Genomic DNA, 19,216 nt, shown 5'->3' with positions numbered 1-19,216 from the left:
CTGACTCAACAAGACACGCCAATTTAAAAATGGATAAAAAGGATTGGAAAGACATTTCTCCAAAGAGGATATACAAACAACCAATAAATACATGAAAAGATGCTCAACATCGTTATTAATCAGAGAAACGGAAATCAAAACCACAATCTGATACCACTTCATACCAACTAGAATGGTTATTAAAAAAGGTCAGATAATTCGTGTTTTAAGGAAGGATGAAGAAGTAGGGCTCTTCAAACACTGTTGGTGGGAAGAGTAATATGGCATAGCCATGTTGGAAAACAGTCTGCTGGTTCCTCAAAAGTTTAAATATGAAATTACCAAATAACCCAACACTTCCACTCGCAAGTATATACCCAAGAGAAATGAAAGCATATGTCCAGCAAAATCTCATCCAGAGTGTTCAAAGAAGTATTATTATTTTTAACAAGAAGCAGAAAGAACCCAAACGTCCCCCAACTAATAAATAAAATGGGGCATATCATTACAAGGGAATGTTATTCAGTAATAAAGAGAAAAGAAGTACTGATAATATGCTACAACATGGATGGATCCTCCAAAACTTTATGCTGGGTGAGAGATGTCAGTCAGAAAAGACCACAGGTTGTATGACTTTCCATTTTCCATCAAATGTCTAGAACAGATAAATGTAGGGTAAATTAGTGGATGCTTATGTCGAGGGTTGGGGGAAATGGAGAATATAGGAGGAAAATGGGGACTGACTGCTAGTAGATATGGGATATCCGTTAGGAGGGATGAAAATCTCCTAATGTGGTGATGGTTGTACAATTCTGTGAACACAATAAACAACACTGAAATATATATGTTAGATAAGCAAACTGTATGTTATGTGAATTATACTTCAAAAAGCTATTGTTAAAAAATAAAAGAAGCCAGGCGTGGTGGTGCACACCTGTAGTCCCAGCCAGTTGGGACACTGAGGCAGGAGGACTGCTTGAGCCCAGGAGTTTGGGGCCAGCCTGGGCAACACAGCAAGCATGTCTACAAAAATAACAATATATTTTTAAACAATAAAAGAAAACCCCAATACAGCTATAGATATTTTAAATATCCAACATTATACCGTTATAAAATGTATGACTTCAAGATAGTTAGAAATATCTATGTGGAGATTTAAGCAATCAATATGCATAGTCTCTTTTACCATAAGCTCAGCTACATTCAGAGTGAAAGTTAATCTGTAATTCTTTAAAAAGGAGACTGAGATTCTATCTAAGGTCCAAAGTTTAAACAAGGTACTAATTTAAGAACATGTTTTCATGTACTATAAGAAATATAAAGAAATACACCACTTTAGGCTGGGTGCAGTGGCCCCCACCTGTGATCCCAGCACTTTGGGGAGGCCACAGCAGGTGGGTTTATCAGTTGAGCCCAGGAGTCTGAGACCAGCCTGGGCAACCTGGCAATACCCTATCTCCACAAAAACTACGAAAATGAGCTGGGCGTGGTGGCACACATCTGTAGTCCCGGCTACTAAGGAGGCTGATGTGAGAGGATTGCTTGAGCATGGGAGTCTGCAATGAGCTGAGATCACAGCACTGCACTCCAACCTGCATGAGAGAGTGAGACCCTGTCTCAGAAAAAAAACAACAAAATAGAAAAGGAAAAAGGAAAGGAAAGGGGAAAGGGAAGAGAAGGGAAAAGGAAAAAGGAAAGATGAAAGGGAAAGGGAAAAGGGAAAAGGGTAAAGGGAAAAGCAGGGAGGAGGAAGGGGAAGGGAGGGGGAAGGAAAAGGAAGGGGGAAGGGGGAAAGGGAAAGGGGGAAGGGGGAAAGGGGGAAAGGGAAGGGATGGGGAAGGGGGAAGGGATGGGGAAAGGGGAAGGGGGAACGGAGGGAGAAGGGGGAGGGGAGGGGAGGGGAGGGGAGGGGAGGGGAGGGGAGGGGGGGGAGGGGGGGGGGGGAGGGGAGGGAAGGGAGGGGAGGGAAGGGAAGAAAGAAAAAAGAAAAAGAGAAAGGAAAAGAGCAAATCAAAGCAAAGCAAAAGAGAAAAAGGGGAGGGGAGAAAAAGAAAAATACAGCACTTCAGTGATGGGAATGAAATTAACTTAGAAAGCAAAATTCCACTAGCTACTTATATTTTTCACAAAGAACTATATTTATTTTTACACTACATAAAATACAAAAATTCTAATCATGACTCCAAATTTAAAATGTGGTTTAAAGAAACAAAAATATTTTTCTTTCAATATCATACTATAATACTAAAATTATCTTATCATGCTATGTACTTCATACTATATTCTGCATGTACACTTGCTCTGTCAGAAAAGGGAGGAAAAACTGAACAACCCAGGAAACTACAAGTCTCATCTGCTCTAAGTTGCCATGGCAACCAGATGAGAGTTCTGATTTCCTCTCAACTGCTACTGTGTATTTCTTTTCAGCAAAGAAAAAATAAACTCTACATTTAGTAGGAAAAATGTCCTCTCCTTCGCTATCAGCTTAGATAGCAACTGACACAACATAAGAAATACAGTTCAGTTAATCTTTAATCTTCAAACATAAAGAAAAGGAGCTCCAGATGAATTTCTTCAGGTAGTATTTTAGGGACATTCACATAAAGTCAAATTTCATTTTCTTTCCTCCCTATGTCGACTCTATATCTAAAATTTTTCTCTCTCCCTTTCTCCCTCCCTCCTTCTTCCTCTCTTGGTGATGACTGTCAGCTTGAGAAATACCCAACTTCTACTTAATAGCAGAATCACTCGATATAGGTTGAGTATTCCTCATTCAAAATGCTTAGGACTAGATATGTTTCGAACTTCAGATAATTTCATATATTCCTCTTTAATGAAAGGTCAAGTTCAAAAACTCTGTGTAAATCAAACCTAAATGTGCCTCATCCATGTGAAATCTCCTGCTCCTCTTGAGTATGGGTAGATCTGTGAGTGTGAGATATTCCACCTGTTATCCAGTTACCTTACACTACATGCCAAAGGGAGATCACACTGGGTGGCCTGATCTAATCACACCAGTCCCTAAAAGCAGAGGGTTTTCTTTGGCTGGTCAAAGAAGGGGAAGCGGAGTGGCAGACTCCAGCTGACCTGCAAAAAAGCAGACATCATTTGTGAACTAGGGCCACACAGAGCAAGAAACTGCCAGTGGCCTCTAGGAGTGACGGTGCTTCCTGCCAACAGCTAGAATAGTAAGATAACAAAGACCTCAGTCCTACAAACTCAAGGAAATGAGTTCTGCCAACAACCAGGGAGCTGGAAAAGAACCCTGAAGCTCAGATGAGAACTGCAGATTTGGCAGATACCTTCGTTTCAGTTTAGTAAGAATCCAGTCACACTATGTTGCCCTGATTTCTGTGCTACAGAACTGTGAGTTAATAGGTGTTTTAAGCTGCTAAGTGTACAGTAATTTGTTACACAGCAAGTGAAAGTGAATACACTGCCAAGTTCCTCAAACTGTACTAGAGTAGACCATGGAGAATTATCAGACTCAAAAAGATCTGATTTTTTTTTTTTTTTTTTTAATAATTGAAATGGCCAGGGGACTTAAGCTGGGTAATCCAGAATGGGAGACAGTTCTCTTTGGGGAATAGTCAGGTAAAAGTATCTTATTCCCTGAATGAGTCCATTTTTGCATTGCTATAAGGAAATACCTGAAAGCGGGTAATTTATAAAGAAAAGAGATTTAATTGGCTCACCGTTCTGCAGGCTATACAGAAGAATGATGCTGGTATCTACTAACCTTCTTGGAAGGCCTCAGGAAACTTACAGTCATAGTGGAAGGCAAAGGGGGTGCAGGTGCATCACATCGCCGGAGCAGAAACAACAGTGAGAGTGAGGGGGGAGGTGCTACACACTTTTAAAACAACCAGATCTCAGGAGAACTCACTGCCTATAATGAGAGCAGCATCAAAGGGGAAATCCATCCCCATGATCCAATCACCTCCCACCAGGCACCACCTCCAACATAGGGGATTACAATTCAACACTAGATTTGGGCGGGGACACATATCCAAACTATATCACTCCCCAAGACTTACTAGCAAACAATCATAATTCCAAGCCAAATACTGTTTTCTAGAACGTCGAACACAGCCAACTAAAAGTTGGAGAGGATGTAAGTAAATTAGACCTGCTTCCCAGCTAATCTACATTTTAGAAAACAAAGGAGTTGGTGTTCTAAAGGTATTGCTGCCTGATCACCTCACTGAGTTCTGAGTTCGGGTTTTTATCATCTATTTCCTGGACTAACATTTCCTCACTAATTTCCCTGTTTCTTGCTTTTATCCTTCCCATTTCACACATCAATTCCATATATTCTTTGCAGAAAGCAAGCCTCTGGTCCTAAAACTGCATTTCAGCGCTACATAGTCTTATGTCACTAAAACTACTAATATTTTATAAAACATTTGTGGGATCTGGCAGAAAATATTACTACTGAAATGGAGAAAGACTGACAGAAAAGTTAAACCAATAAGTCCAAATGCATGTAAAATGACATCCACTGATTCTACAACTACCCAGAAGCATACAGATGCCCAGCACTGAGGGGTGTACAGTCTAGTGAGGAGGGGAGAAGTGCATGTAAACACACAAATGTAAACAACTGCTCCTGGTATCGCTATGGAAACAGAGATGGCAGTGGGCCAAGTTAGAGACATCTAGAGGTGATCTTATAGACTGGCCACAATGAGGCTGACTGCAGGAGGTCCAAGTCTCAGGGAACCACATCATCAAAAGCACAGAGGCCCAAACTAATCTGGTATGACTGGAAATAGGAAAGAGATTAGGCATAGGAATAATCCACAATTCAAAAGAATAATCCACAATGCTAAGGAGGTTGGGCTCTATCTCTGAGTCAAGTAGTAGCCACTGAAATGCAACTACAGAAACAAGGATTACCTTTCTGCAAAAAACACATGAAATTAGAGTGTAGACTGGGTAGAAAGGATAAAAGCATGAAGAAAGAAAAGTCATGGGAAAATGCTGAAACTGTTAGTCCAAGACAGAGATGATAAAAACTGGAACTCAGAACTCAGTACAATTGTTGCTCTGTATCCATGGGTTCCGCATCCATGGATTCAAACAACTGTGGATCCTAAATATGGGGTGATGGCTGCATGTGTACTGAACATGTACAGACCTTTTGTCATTATTCCATAAACAATTAGGTATTACAACTATTTGCATAGTATATACACTATTAGGTGATGGAATCTAGACATAACTGAAAGTATATAGGAGCATGTGCACAGGTGACATGCAAATACTAAACCATTTTATATCAGCATCCATGGATTCTGGTATCAGAATGGGATCCTGGAACCAATCCCCCACAAACACCTAAGGACAACTCGAACTCATTTGCTAGAAGTGGATGCTTAACTCTTCATTTCTGGTCTGAAATACTGTACCATTCATTTGGATAGAGAATAGAGCAGGTGGATGAAGAAGTGAAGGGGTTTTACAGAAAAGTAACCAGTTCTAGTTCCTCTGAGTTTCACAGGCAAGTGGGATACCAAGCAGCATAGAATACAGCAGGGATTGCTTAATATATAAAATTTATAGATGAAAAGTAAAGGTTTGAGCTGCAAATTGAAGCAAAGGTGATTGAAACTGAAGCAAACTGAAGCATGACCATGCAGCTGGAAGCCAAAGCCTTTCCAAGCATGTAAGAGTGCTGGGGAGAAACTGGGGAATAAAAGAGCCAAGGGCAGAGCCCAGTTCAAAGCCAAAGCACAAAGTTAAACAAGCCACCAACATTCTAATCTATAGTCAAGGGCCCCTACTATAATTGCCAATATAAGTTTATAAGTTTCAAAAACAGATTTTAGAGCACATACATATACAAAAGTAAGCCTACCTTTTACATTAGGATAAGATACACATATAAGAAGAACAAGCAAACTAAAGACCCATATGCTTTTCTATCTAAAAGCTATGTTTGTAGACAATCTGAAGCCAGCTAGGTGCAGAGTGAATAAACTGTCACAAAAAAGGAACTGTTTATAAAGACTATATTGGTGAAAGTTGCTATAACAACTAATGATTATCTCATGTTATTCAGAAAATAATGTAAGATGTACCACTTTACACAAGCCTTCTGCAAACTTCCACAAGCTTTAGATCTAAAGGCATACACAATTACTAATATACAATGGATCAACAAAATTCAAAAGCAGTCAACTTTCTACCTTCTAAAGTAATTTAGAACACAGGAAATAAATGAAATCCTAAACCTGCATTACATAATATGGTAGCTAGAAGACAAATTAATTAAAATGGAATAAAATTTAAAATTCAGTCATCCTACTTCAAGCACTCAGTAATCACATATGGCTCGTTGCTACAGCACAGTATGGGCAGTGTAGATATAGAACATTTCTATCACCACAGAAAGTTATATTGGACAGCACTACTCTAGGCATTTTTTTTTAAGCACATGAGCCTCTTTCAGCATATCACTATTTTTAATAAGTAATAAGGTTAGCTAAAAGAGTTTGGAACATTTTTTATACAGCTTATTATAAATACCTTACTGTAAGTTTTAAAATAAGCAGTAAAATGATAGGCAGTATATAACCATTTTAAATTTCACAGACGATTCCAATATCTGATACCCTGCAGCTCAGTAGTTCTCTTTAGTGGAATTTACCTTAGTGATACACACATTCTGTGGCAATGTCTGCAAACAGCAATACATTGGGATCTAAATGTCTTTCAATAGGAAACTTGTTAATAACATTATGATAAAATTATGGCACATCCATACAAAACTCTCAAAAAGGATCAGGCAAATGAAACAATTCTATTCACAATAGCATCAAAATAAATTTAACAAAAGAAGTTTAAAACATACTATGAAAACTACAGTCTCTTGTTGAAATTAAAGACCTAAATAAACAGAAGACATCCCATATTCATGGACTGGAGACTTAATACTGTTTGTCAATACGGGAAAATGCCCCCTACAGATTCAATGAAATCCCTATCAAAATCCCAGCTGGCTTCTTTGCTGAATTTGACAAGCCATTCCTAAAACTCATATGGAAATGCAAGGTCCCAGAATAGTCAAACAACCATGAAAAAGAAAAAAAACGGGAGGATTCACACTTTCCAATTTCAAAACTTACTACAAAGCTATAGTAATCAAGACAATGTCATACTGGCATAAGGATGAAGACCAATGGAATAGAAATGAGGGTCCAGAGATAAAACCTTGCATTTATAGTCAACTGATTTCCAACAAGGATGCCAAGACAATTCAATTGGGAAAGCATAGTCTGTTCAACAAATGCTGATGGAACAACTGAATATTCACATGCAAAAGAATAAAACTGAATTCTTACCTCCCACCGTACACAGAAACCAACTCATAATGGATCAAAGTACTAAATATAAGAGCTAAAATTATAAAACTGCTAGGAAAGAGACTCAACAATACTAGCCATCAGAAAAATGAAAAAATCAAAACCACAATGAGATACTACTTCACACCTACTAGGATGGCAATAATCAAAAAGACAGATAACAAGTGACGTCAGCGACGAACAAAACAGAGAACCCACAGGTACTGATGATGAAAATGGAAAATGGTACAGCCAGTTTGAAATAGTCTAGCAGTATCTCAGAAAGTAAAAAAGGGTTATCATATGATGCAGCAATTCTACTCCTTGGTATATACTCTACAGAAATGAAAACATGTCCACACAAAAACGTGTACGTGAACACTCACAGCTGTACTTTCTTAACAGCCTAAAGGAGAAACCACCCAAACATCCACTAACTGATGAATGGATAAATCAAAATGTGGTATATCCAATACAATAGACTACTACTCAACAATAAAAAGAAATGAAGTACTGATAGATGCTATCAGTTTATAATACTTTAATGACTTGACAGCATTAAAGTATTATAAATCAAAGCCAGCCACCAAAGACCACATGTATGATTCAATTTGTATAAAATGATTACAATAGACAAATCTATAGAAACAGAAGGTAGATTAGTAACAGCGTAAGGCTGTGGGGGTAGAGAAAATAGGGGTGACTACTCAAGTGTATGAAGTTTTTTGGGAGGGTGATAAAATTGTTTCAAAATTAAGAGGGCTGGGTACAGCTGCACATGCTGATTGTCCCAGCTACTCTGCAGGTTGAGATGGGAGAATCGCATGAGCTCAGGAGTTCAAAGCTATAATATGCCACAATCACACCTGTAAATAGCCACTGTACTCCAGCCTGGGCAATAGAGCATGACCCCATCTCTACAAAAATAAAAAATTAAATTAGGTGGTTGATGGTTGCACAACTCTGAGTATACTGAAAAGCCACTGAATGGTATACTTTAAAAGGGTAATTACATGGTATGTAAATAATCTTTTAATAAAGTTGTTACACAAAAATTATTAAACAGTTCTACATGTATTAAGATGAAAGATATACACACTGATGAATAAAACAGTGCAGAGCACTATGTATGGTATGTATCATTTGTTTTACACAGACATCCTAAGCACTGGATGGAGCAACAAGCCAATAACGGTTGTATCCAGGAAAAAGAAATCGGTGACTGGTGAGATGAAGGAAAGGAGGTAATTTTTTCAAGATTCTTATCATCCCCCAAAAATTCCTTTCAGGAGTTCAAGGCCAGCCCGGCCAATATTGTGAAAATTCATCTCTATCAAAAAAATACAAACATTAGCAGGGCATGGTGGCGCACGCCTGTGGTCCCAGCTACTCAGGAGGCTGAAGCAGGAGAATCACTTTAGCTCGGGAGGCAGAGGTTGGCAGTGAGCCGAAATCACACCACCATACTCCAGTCTGGGAAACACAGTGAAACCCTGTCTCAAAAAAAAAAAAAGAGAGAGAGAGAGACACAACAACAAAAAAATAAACTGTTACAGTAATGGAAAAGTTGCTACTAACCATTCTAGGGCTGGATAGTCAAGATACAAGTCGCAGTCCAAATGTACAGCTTTCTGGTAACAAGGCTCTAGGTTAGGCTGAATACCTGTTCCATCACTTACCAATCCATGAGAACTCAAGCCAGTGACCATTTCTCTAGGCTTTTAATGCACATTAGAGTGTTGTGAACATTAAAAAGATGACATAAATCCCCTGCCACGGTAACTGTGTACATGGTAGGCATTCAATAAAGGTTAATCCTCACCTCCCCACTCTTCTGGTATGTGGTGACAATAAAACTGTTTCCTCAGGGTTCCAGCTGTGACCAACAAATAGACCTTGATACATCACGTGCGATACTGCTACAGGCCTTTTGGCATTTCTGGAGTTCCTCCCATTCCTCTCTGTTCATCTCTGACTATCCTAACTCCAAAGGTCAACACCGATCCCACCACCTAACAGCCCTCTGCTTCTAAATCTAAGTATTTTATCATCATGATTAGTTAAGAGATTTCTTGAGGAAGTTTCAAACAGTTAATTATCACATACTTCTACAAGGCAATATGACAAAGGCAGTATCTGGTGAGAAAAAAAAGATTTAAAGTTGAACATAAAAAGTGACTTACCTAATTAAGCGGAATAGAAATTCAAAACATACAGTGGTGCTGAGAACAGCACCCATGAAACCAAATACTACAAATTATTCTCTCTTGCATTCACAGAAGACACAGTGCTATCTCAGAACAACTGTATCTGACAACTGAAGACTGTCCTGAAATGTATCAAATCCATATACCTGACAGAGTAGGACTAAAGCATCCCACCAACACAGACTGATACTCTCAGAACTGATTTTCTCCTTCCCTTGTGTCATGAATCTTGGGATTCTAACCCACAGTTCCAAATTCTGCAAGATTACCCCAAGTATAGAGAACATTCTTTATTGTTCAAGAAATATTTACAAAGCTCAAACTATTTTACTGCTAAAATGAGAAAAATATGAGTCTTTTCTCATGGTACCAGGAATCTAACAGATAGATCAGATAGACAAATTATAGCATAAAACAAGACAGAACATAGCTTGATAACATTATTTCTTTAATTAACTCAAGGCATATTCAACGTATCCAATTTCCAGTCTCCTATATAATTCCCAGGGGAGAAATGGCAAAAACAAAATATGTGGAAAGGTATACATGTTCTCTCCAGTTGGCTGAGTGCCTAAAAATTCCCAAAGAAAGGAGAGAAAACTGAAGAAGTCTATGACAAAGAAAAAGGTGTCAATAGATCTAGCAGGAAAGGGTATTCCAGGCAGGAGGACCTGACGGCCTGAGCAACAGTAGGTATGGCAGCAAGAAAGGGCTCATCCCCTAAGGAGAATATTGGCAGAAGTGCTAAAGCAAGGTTGAGATCAGATTTTGACACCCTGGGGTGAAGAATTTGAAGTTTATTTGCTAGGAAATAAAATGCTACACAAAATTAAATCTATGTCTTTCATAAGCAATAACACAATAGTTCTCAAATAGGACAATACAGCACAATCAAGTGGAAGTTTTCCAAAATGCAAAAGTGAGAATCAAGAGATTCTTCTGACTCAGTAGGTCAGGAATGCAGCCTGGAAGCATGTCACCAGGTGACTGATACACACCCATGGTTAAGAATCAATGCTCCAAGGAATCATTACCATCTCTAACAGGTGTTGACTGGCAATGCACTAACGTGACTTTATGGTCTAAACACAAGTAAGGAAAGTAGGTACAAATACATGTACCTAAACAAAGGCAGACAGAAATAAGAATTTTTAATGGTCCAAAAGGTTTCACGAAAAGGACCTCCACTTATAATAAATGATGTTTCCTAAGAAGTTATTGCATGAATCACAGTTTTCAATCACCTACTACAAGTGAAGTAAAACTAATCTTTAGTGAATTCTATTAAAATATGAATAATCGTACCACAGTGTATTTAGAGTTCCAACTTAGAAAAGCATGCCTAAGGGAATTATAATTTAAGCATGACTGGGGACTGCGTGACACCTTAAATATGACTGACAAATCCTATTCATTTTTCTTTTCTCCTTCCTAGTTGAAAAGAAAAAGAAGAAAGCTCCAAAGAACAAAGAAAATAAAAAAATCAAGGAACAAGAAAGTCAACAAATTTTTTTTAAGAAAACAATGAAAATGGAGAAGAGGTGACAACTAGGAAGAACATAAGCAGCTATAAGCAAAAGTGGCTGCAGAAATAGATACTGACCAGAAAGCAGTCCACCCTGGGACCACAAGAGCTTCAGCACTACAACCAGGGGCTGGGGAGACATTCTGGGGGAAGAGATGATGCTGGAGACACATAGCTTGGTTGGATGGAGTGGTTGGCGCATACTCCCCACACTCCCACCTCCAGTGTAACCAGATCGCAATCCTTTCCAAGGCAGAAGACGGAACATTTTGGAGACACTGGGCACAAGGAGATACAGTACTGGGCTAAGAAACAGTCTTTATGATGAACAGTTAGAATCGGACCAGGATCTTAGTCTCCTTACTCCACTCTGCTCCCAGAACATATGCCCGGTTCCTGTCTCTATGCTCTGGACAGGAATACGGAAACTTCTTCACTGGAGAAACTAAATAGCCCCACTCAGGCCAAGCCCATGTATCATTATAACAGAATTACTTTTTTCACCCTTCCCTTTAAAACTAGTGATCTTCAAGATGATTTATGTTTTACTCACTAGGTTCTGCTCCTATATGCAAGAACTTTCAGGCTTTCAAGTGCTAGAAGCCAGTCCCTATTTACCAGGTATGACATTAGGTATGTGCCTGAGAACAGACTGAGCCTCAGTCCCTATGTACTTAGTAGAGCTCCTTACTTAGACATTAAATTACAGATGCTGAATGAAAAATCACAAGTGAAAAACTATATGCCTAATACTTGGTAAATTATTTAAGCCTATAATCTAATACTCTGATTTCATAATCTGACAGTGATCATAAACTTTTAAAATGTCACCCAAATTTGCAGTATTTAAGAATAATATTTCCTAGGCATTTCTTTTCCCCAAATATGTAGGTGCCACGTGAAAGCACACAAAATTCTGTTTATTTAGTGGAGATAATGTTTCTATGTATTAGGAGTTCACGAGTAAAGAATCTTGCTAATGACTAAGCCACAAACTGGTGGCAAGAACAGGCAAAAATTCCTAACCAGTGTACACTTGACTTAGAGCCATATAAGCCAAATAGCCTATTCATCACTACTTAGGAGGGAGAAGTTTAAGAACTCAAATAATATCTGACTTAATCATAAAAAATGAAATATGGTTTAATCAAGTTATTAACGTTTTTAAAATAAGCAGACAAAAAACTAAACATAGGGGAATATAATGCAGTTTAAATGTGGCTATAAAATTAATGCTTTATATACAGAATAGGTAATTTTGTTTTTCCTAATTCTTAGATCCACTTATGATTTTAACAGTCTAGCTTGTGCCGGGTGCGGTGGCTCACACCTGTAATCCCAGTACTTTGGGAGGCTGAGGCGGGCAGATCACAAGGTTGAGAGATCGAGACCAGCCTAGCCAACATGGTAAAACTCCATCTCTACTAAAAATACAAAAATTAGCCAGGCGTGGTGGCACACGCCTGTATTCCCAGTTACTCAGGAGGTGGAGGCAGGAGAATCGCTTGAACCCAGGAGGCAGAGGTTGTAGTGAGCTGAGATCACGCCACTGCACTCCAGCCTGGCGACAGAGCGAGACTCCTTCTCAAAAAAGAAAAAAAGAGAAAAAAAAGTTAATACAAGTGTTCAAAAACTCAAATAAATTTAAATTGTAAAAGAATTAACATTAAAAAAAGTCTAGCTTGTGATACTTAGCTAAAACCATCGTGTTAGTATATGAAACAAACCACCAAAAGAATCTAAAACTAGCATAACATTTACCATTCCAGTTGAATGTCATTATACAGTTTTCACTACAACTCACTTTAACCATTTTTTTTTTCCCATCAAGACATCCAGACCCCCAGCCCTGATGTGATGTGTCTCATTTGTTTCAGAAGGCACCTTGAATTGTTTAAAATGTTTTAAAGGGAAAGTACAATAGTCTAATCCTTTCAAAAAGTGGGGTCAGGGGTAGGAAGAGCTATACAATAATTTTTTGGTATTGGGGGTAAATAAGAGCAGAAAATGAAAAAATAAATTATAAATCATTACTTCAAAAAATATGAGCGGTATTTATTTGGCAGAATCAGAAAATAAAGTTCATGTGAGCTAACTGGTCTAAGAAAAAGGTTTACTTAAACCCACACACCAATTTTCGACAAAAATCTCTAAAACATATTACAGATATTCCTCAACTCGTGATGAGGTTACATCCCAAAACACCATTCATATAAAGTTGAAAAATCCTAAGTCGAGTCATTATCTATTTCCTTTCATATTTATTCAAATACTTTTTTTAAGTTTTTTTTTTTTTTTTTTTTTTTTTTTGAGACGGAGTCTCGCTCTGTCGCCCAGGCTGGAGTGCAGTGGCGCTATCTCGGCTCACTGAAAGCTCCGCCTCCCGGGTTTACGCCATTCTCCTGCCTCAGCCTCCCGAGTAGCTGGGACTACAGGCGCCCGCCACCTCGCCTGGCTAATTTTTTTGTATTTTTAGTAGAGATGGGGTTTCATTGTGTTAGCCAGGATGGTCTCGATCTCCTGACCTCGTGATCCGCCCGTCTCGGCCTCCCAAAGTGCTGGGATTACAGGCTTGAGCCACCGCGCCCGGCCTTTTTTAAAGTTTTAAAACATAAAGCAGTTTTTGCCAAACTGCTTTACAAACTTCTGTGTAAGTACCACTCTCAACATCAGGAAGAATCTTTATTAGCAGTTAATCTTTATTAGCTTCTGATGGGCTCTCGTACAGACTTTAATAGAGAGACATCTTCCTCACAATAACTTGTAACTTAATATTAACAAGTAACATTCCTTTTTATGAAAATATTAAAAGCACTACAATCAAAGGTTTAAAACTTCAAATCTGAAGTAAAATTTGACCAAACAATAACTGAAGACAACAGTAACGATTTAAGCATTTTAAGCAGAAAATACTTTTTTAACCATAAAATCATTGGTAAGTTTTAAACTTCTATTTTTGCCTACTTTAGTATCTACGCTGAGCAGTGCTAACTCTTCAAATACTATAATGCCACAGCATTCCTTAAAAGTTTTCCATCATTAGGTAACTTTTTTTTTTTTTTTTTTTTTTTTGGAGACGGAGTTTTGCTTTTGTTGCCCAGGCTGGAGTGCAGTGATGCGATCTCAGCTCACCGCAACCTCCCAGGTTCAAGCAATTCTCCTGCCTCAGCCTCCCTAGTAGCTGGGATTACAGGCATGTGTCACCACGCCTCGCTAATTTTGTATTTTTAGTAGAGACAGGGTTTCTCCATGTTGGTAAGGCTGGTCTCGAACTTGTGACCTCAGGTGATCCGCCCACCTGGGCCTCCCAAAGTGCTGGGATTACAGGCATGAGCCACCGCGCCCGGCCTAGTTACATTTTTGAGAAAGATCAATCTGGTATAAGTACAGAAATTCAATTCATAATAACATTAGTTTTAAAACACAACTCAGGAAGTTCTCATGAGTTCTCCCAGAAGCCACCGCTCTTCCTCTTTCCCTAAGCGGCCTGAGGTAATCTGTGAAAATGGTTCGCTATTCACTTGACCCGGAGAACCCCACGAAATCATGCAAATCAAGAGGTTCCAATCTTCGTGTTCACTTTAAGAACACTCGTGAAACTGCCCAGGCCATCAAGGGTATGCATATTCGAAAAGCCACGAAGTATCTGAAAGATGTCACTTTACAGAAACAGTGCGTACCATTCCGACGTTACAATGGTGGAGTTGGCAGGTGTGCCCAGGCCAAGCAGTGGGGCTGGACACAGGGTCGGTGGCCCAAGAAGAGTGCTGAATTTTTGCTGCACATGCTTAAAAATGCAGAGAGTAATGCTGAACTTAAGGGTTTAGATGTAGATTCTCTGGTCATGGAGCATATCCAAGTGAACAAAGCACCTAAGATGCGCCGACGAACCTACAGAGCTCATGGTCGCATTAACCCATACATGAGCTCTCCCTGCCACATTGAGATGATCCTTACTGAAAAGGAACAGATTGTTCCTAAACCAGAAGAGGAAGTTGCCCAGAAGAAAAAGATATCCCAGAAGAAACTGAAGAAACAAAAACTTATGGCACGGGAGTAAATTCAGCGTTAAAATAAATGTAATTAAAAGGAAAAAAAAAATAAAAAATAAAAAAAATAAAATAAAACACAACTCAGAAAGATTTACACTTATGGCAAATATAACCACGCTGGCCATTTATTATAAAGTTCTATGTTTGTTTCATCATGAACAAGAATGGTATGACCTCTGACCTCATGGAGTAGTCTGTGGAACGACACTGCAATTAGTACAGAGAAATTTATAGTTTTACTGATGGAAAAAAACAAAAACCAGCTAACTCTAGTACGTGATATGAATTAGGCATTATCTATTTGCTTTCATATTTACTCAAATACTTTTTTTAAGTGTTAATTTTTTTAAAGGCACAGATGACACAAAGGGAACTTTTACTACTGAGGCAATTACTCTTTGTGAAAAATAAGAGGTAAGCTGAAGTGGCCCTGCTGACGACTGAGTGCATAGAGTCCAGGGCCTCAGCCCAGGGCCCCCAGTCCAGAAAGGGCATGTTGGGACCACAAGATCTCACAACCTCCATTTCACCAGACTGGGCTCAAGGGCAATAAATTCAAAAAAGATCTGTCATCTCTTCAGCTGAAAAGAGCTCAACTGCAACTATTCTTTGTCCCTGTCTTCCAGATCCTTTTCCTAATGTCAGCAAACCTGAAAAGACCTCCAAAGAGGTTCCTAATAGGCTGACCAGAAGTCATAGAATCTATTTCCACATTTTAATAACCCAGACAGAACATGAGCTGAAGGCTGTTCCTTGCACTTTGTCCCTGACATACCTCCCGGCCCAAGTGTCAAAAAATTGAATGTCTCCCATCTCAGTTCAACCTTGTGTCTTCTACCTTATAAAAAGCCATTTTTTCTTATTTTAGCCAGATTCTACTCTTCTTTCAACAATCAACTCAAACCTTATTGACTCCCTGTGAATTGTCTGCATCCCCCACAGATCTCAACTATAGCACTTCCTGGGGTTCCTCTTTTATTTTAATTAACCACATACATGTTTTCCTCTGCCACTAGAGATGAAGCACTTGCAGGGTTTAAAATTTCCACATACATCTCTCTCCTTGCACACACGTAGAAGTTTCTTGAAGCTAATTTTTGTCAAGCTATACTCAGAAAGCAATGAAATCAATACACCACTTTAAAAAAAAAAAAAGAAAGAAAAGTATAAAATACCTGAGTGTGCTTCATGTGATAAAAGTATTATTTCTTGAAACATACTTCAGTTGTGCATGAACAGATCTGTATATGCCTTGAGTCACACAAAACAACATATAAATAATATTGCTCAAGGGTCTTAAGGAGCAGGCTATGCGTATCTTCAAATATGCACATTTAGATATATATTCCCCACCTGAAATTTTTGATTAAATTCTGAAACAGAGCTCTAGTTTTAGTTTATTTCATATGGATAACCAATTGTTCCAGCAATTAATTATTTTAGATTGAGTTACACACATAGGCTGAATTTATAGATTTTTAAACGACATCTGTACCATATTAAGCAGCCCCATTCTATATTTTTAAATATTCATATTTTATGAGTATATATATTCATTCAACAGTGATTTTATGCTCTTTAATAATATTTTGCAATTTTTTCCATAAAGGTCATACAGTAAGACTTTTGTTAGAGTTACTGTTAGGAATTCAGAATCTGTAACCTTTACTCAAAAATAACTTTAAGTTGGGTGCGATGGCTCACACCTGTAATCCTAGGACTTTGGGAGGCCGAGGCGGGCAGATCACCTGAGGTCAGGAGATCAAGACTAGCCTGGCTAACATGGAGAAACTCCGTCTCTAATAAAAATACAAAATTACCCAGGCATGGTGGTGCACGCCAGTAATCCCAGCTACCTGGGAGGCTGAGGCAGGAGAATCACTTGAACCCGGGAGGCCAGAGGTGGCAATGAGCTGAGACCGCACAACTGCACTCCAGCCTGGGCAACAAGAGCAAAACTCTAATAATAATAATAATAATAATAATAATTTTAATTTTAATTATCCAGTAAATACATTTCTTATTTATCTTTTGGTTAATGTCAGCTCAAGTTTCAGTTTCCCCTCATCTTCCATTTTAGAACATTTAGAATTCTAAATCAAACTCCAAACTGTCAGTTAAAATAAATCATGAAATTCATTCCTATTTTATTTCATGAATTTAGTACATTCAGTTAGTATTCAAAGTGAACAAAACATTCCCCTTGACCCAAAATGAGTGCATTTGTTTGCTAAAGTTAAAATTTTCATGATAAAAAGCCCCAATCTTAAAACATACATGAGCTCAAACATAAAAAAGAGGTTAAAATATTAAATCAAAGACTTCCCTTTCCTTGCTGAGCTTTCATTAATCATGTTAATAACAGTTACATTTACCTAGAAGACTGCCACCATCAAAAAACTGTAAGCCAGGCACAGTGGCACATGACTGCAGTGACAGCTACTTGGGAGGCTGAGGTGGGAGGATCACACGAGCCCAGGAACTTTAGATCACTTGAGTCCAGCCTAGGCTTTTTTTTAGAGATGCTGGCCCATCTCTCTCTTTTAAAAAAAACAAACCACGGTCAATAAAATCTGCCTTGCTTTTCTGCCTATAAAGGCTATAGCTTCTTAAGATCTATTTTATTTAAGGCTAGCAACTATCCTCTTTCAATATGTATTGGGAGAATCATTATGGCTACTAATGCTGGAGCAAGCTGCAGTGAGCTGCCAACCAGTAGAGCATCTGCCTTAGTAACTTCCTATTTATGACTCATACATGAAACCAGTGGTTGCTCCCTCCATGTCCTGAATGAAGTATGGCAGAGCTGCGAAATCATTAACCAGTCTCTCCAACAGAGGATAGCCCCATACTCCCAACAAAGCCACTTTTAAGTATGACACATTCATATATTTTTAGTTAGATCATCCAAAACCACCTAAATTTGGTGAAAATCTACCCAGTCATTTTTCACATGGCAATTACAGACACAGAGATACAATTTTAATTATTTATAAAGTTTAATAGGCTGTTTCTAAAAAACAAGCATTCTTAAGACTGTAGCAAAAATAGTAAATAAATTCAGTAAATTTTTTCCCCAAAATATCTTGTGTTTTTCCTTATAAAATGTCTTACAACTAAACTTATACTTAAAAAAAAAAAAGTAAAAGTGGGTTATTGGGGCTCTAGACTTATGCTGTCCTATAAGGTAGCCAGACACATGTGGCTATTTAAAGTAAAAATGAGCAAACAAAGATTCAGCACATCAGTCTTACTAGTCACATTTCAATTGCTAAACAGCCACATGCGGGGGTTACCAGACTGGACAGAAAAATCACATAAAGTTCTACTGAACAATGCTACTTAGAGTTTAAAAGTTGTACACTGTGCTTGTAAAATTATCTTTAAAATATAGCTTGTTACTACCAAGTAATAACTTCTGTTAAGTCTAGGAACCTAAAGTTCCTAGTCCAAAATATATTAATAATCATGTCAAAATATTAAATCTATTTTTTCAATAAAATAAACATAAAATCATATCTGTCTATGAAACATTTAGGGATCACATACTTCCCAAAAAATAAAATAGAAGATACATTTTGCTTGATTTTTCTTTTTTTAAAAACACACTATACGTGTGCTCAAGAAAGAAAGAAAACATTTTTTTTTAAACTGAGTCTCACTCACTCTGTCACCCAGGTTGGAGTGCAGTGGCATGAACTCAGCTCACTGCAATCTCCACCTCCTGGGTTCAAGTGAATTCTTCTTCCTCAGCCTCTCGAGTAGCTGGGATTACAGGCACGCGCCACCACACCTGACTAATTTTGGTATTTTTAGTAGAGTTGGGGTTTCGCCATGTTGGCCAGGCTGGTCTTGGAACTCCTGAACTCAGGTGATCTGCCCACCTCAGCTTCCCAAAGTGCTGGACAGGTGTGAACCACCATGCCGGGCCAAAATTTATGTTGTTTTTTTTTTTTTTTGTTTTTTTTGAGACAGAGTCTCGCTCTGTCGCCCAGGCTGGAGCGCAGTGGCACAATCTCAGTTCACTGCAAGCTCTGCCTCCCGGGTTCACGCCATTCTCCTGCCTCAGCCTCCCCAGTAGCTGGGACTATGGGCGCCCACCACCAT

At 38.5% G+C, this 19,216-nt stretch overlaps 2 protein-coding genes across 16 annotated transcripts in view; one reads left to right on the top strand and one right to left on the bottom strand.

Annotated features, from left to right (window-relative positions):
* The window catches only part of SRPK2 (SRSF protein kinase 2), a 301,034-nt gene that overhangs the window by 100,146 nt on the left and 181,672 nt on the right, over positions 1 to 19,216 (bottom strand). The gene's annotated exons all lie outside the window — the stretch shown is intronic.
* LOC126949847 (60S ribosomal protein L17-like) lies at positions 14,495 to 15,158 on the top strand. Its single transcript, XM_050782725.1, has one exon. It carries the CDS (start codon positions 14,563 to 14,565, stop codon positions 15,115 to 15,117), a length of 555 nt encoding a protein of 184 aa, XP_050638682.1. The 5' UTR covers positions 14,495 to 14,562; the 3' UTR covers positions 15,118 to 15,158.

This window comes from Macaca thibetana, chromosome 3, assembly GCF_024542745.1.
Source record: "Macaca thibetana thibetana isolate TM-01 chromosome 3, ASM2454274v1, whole genome shotgun sequence".
NCBI lineage: Eukaryota > Metazoa > Chordata > Mammalia > Primates > Cercopithecidae > Macaca > Macaca thibetana.
The sequence above is the reverse complement of the archived record's forward strand: the minus strand, read 5'-3'. Positions and strand labels throughout refer to the sequence as shown.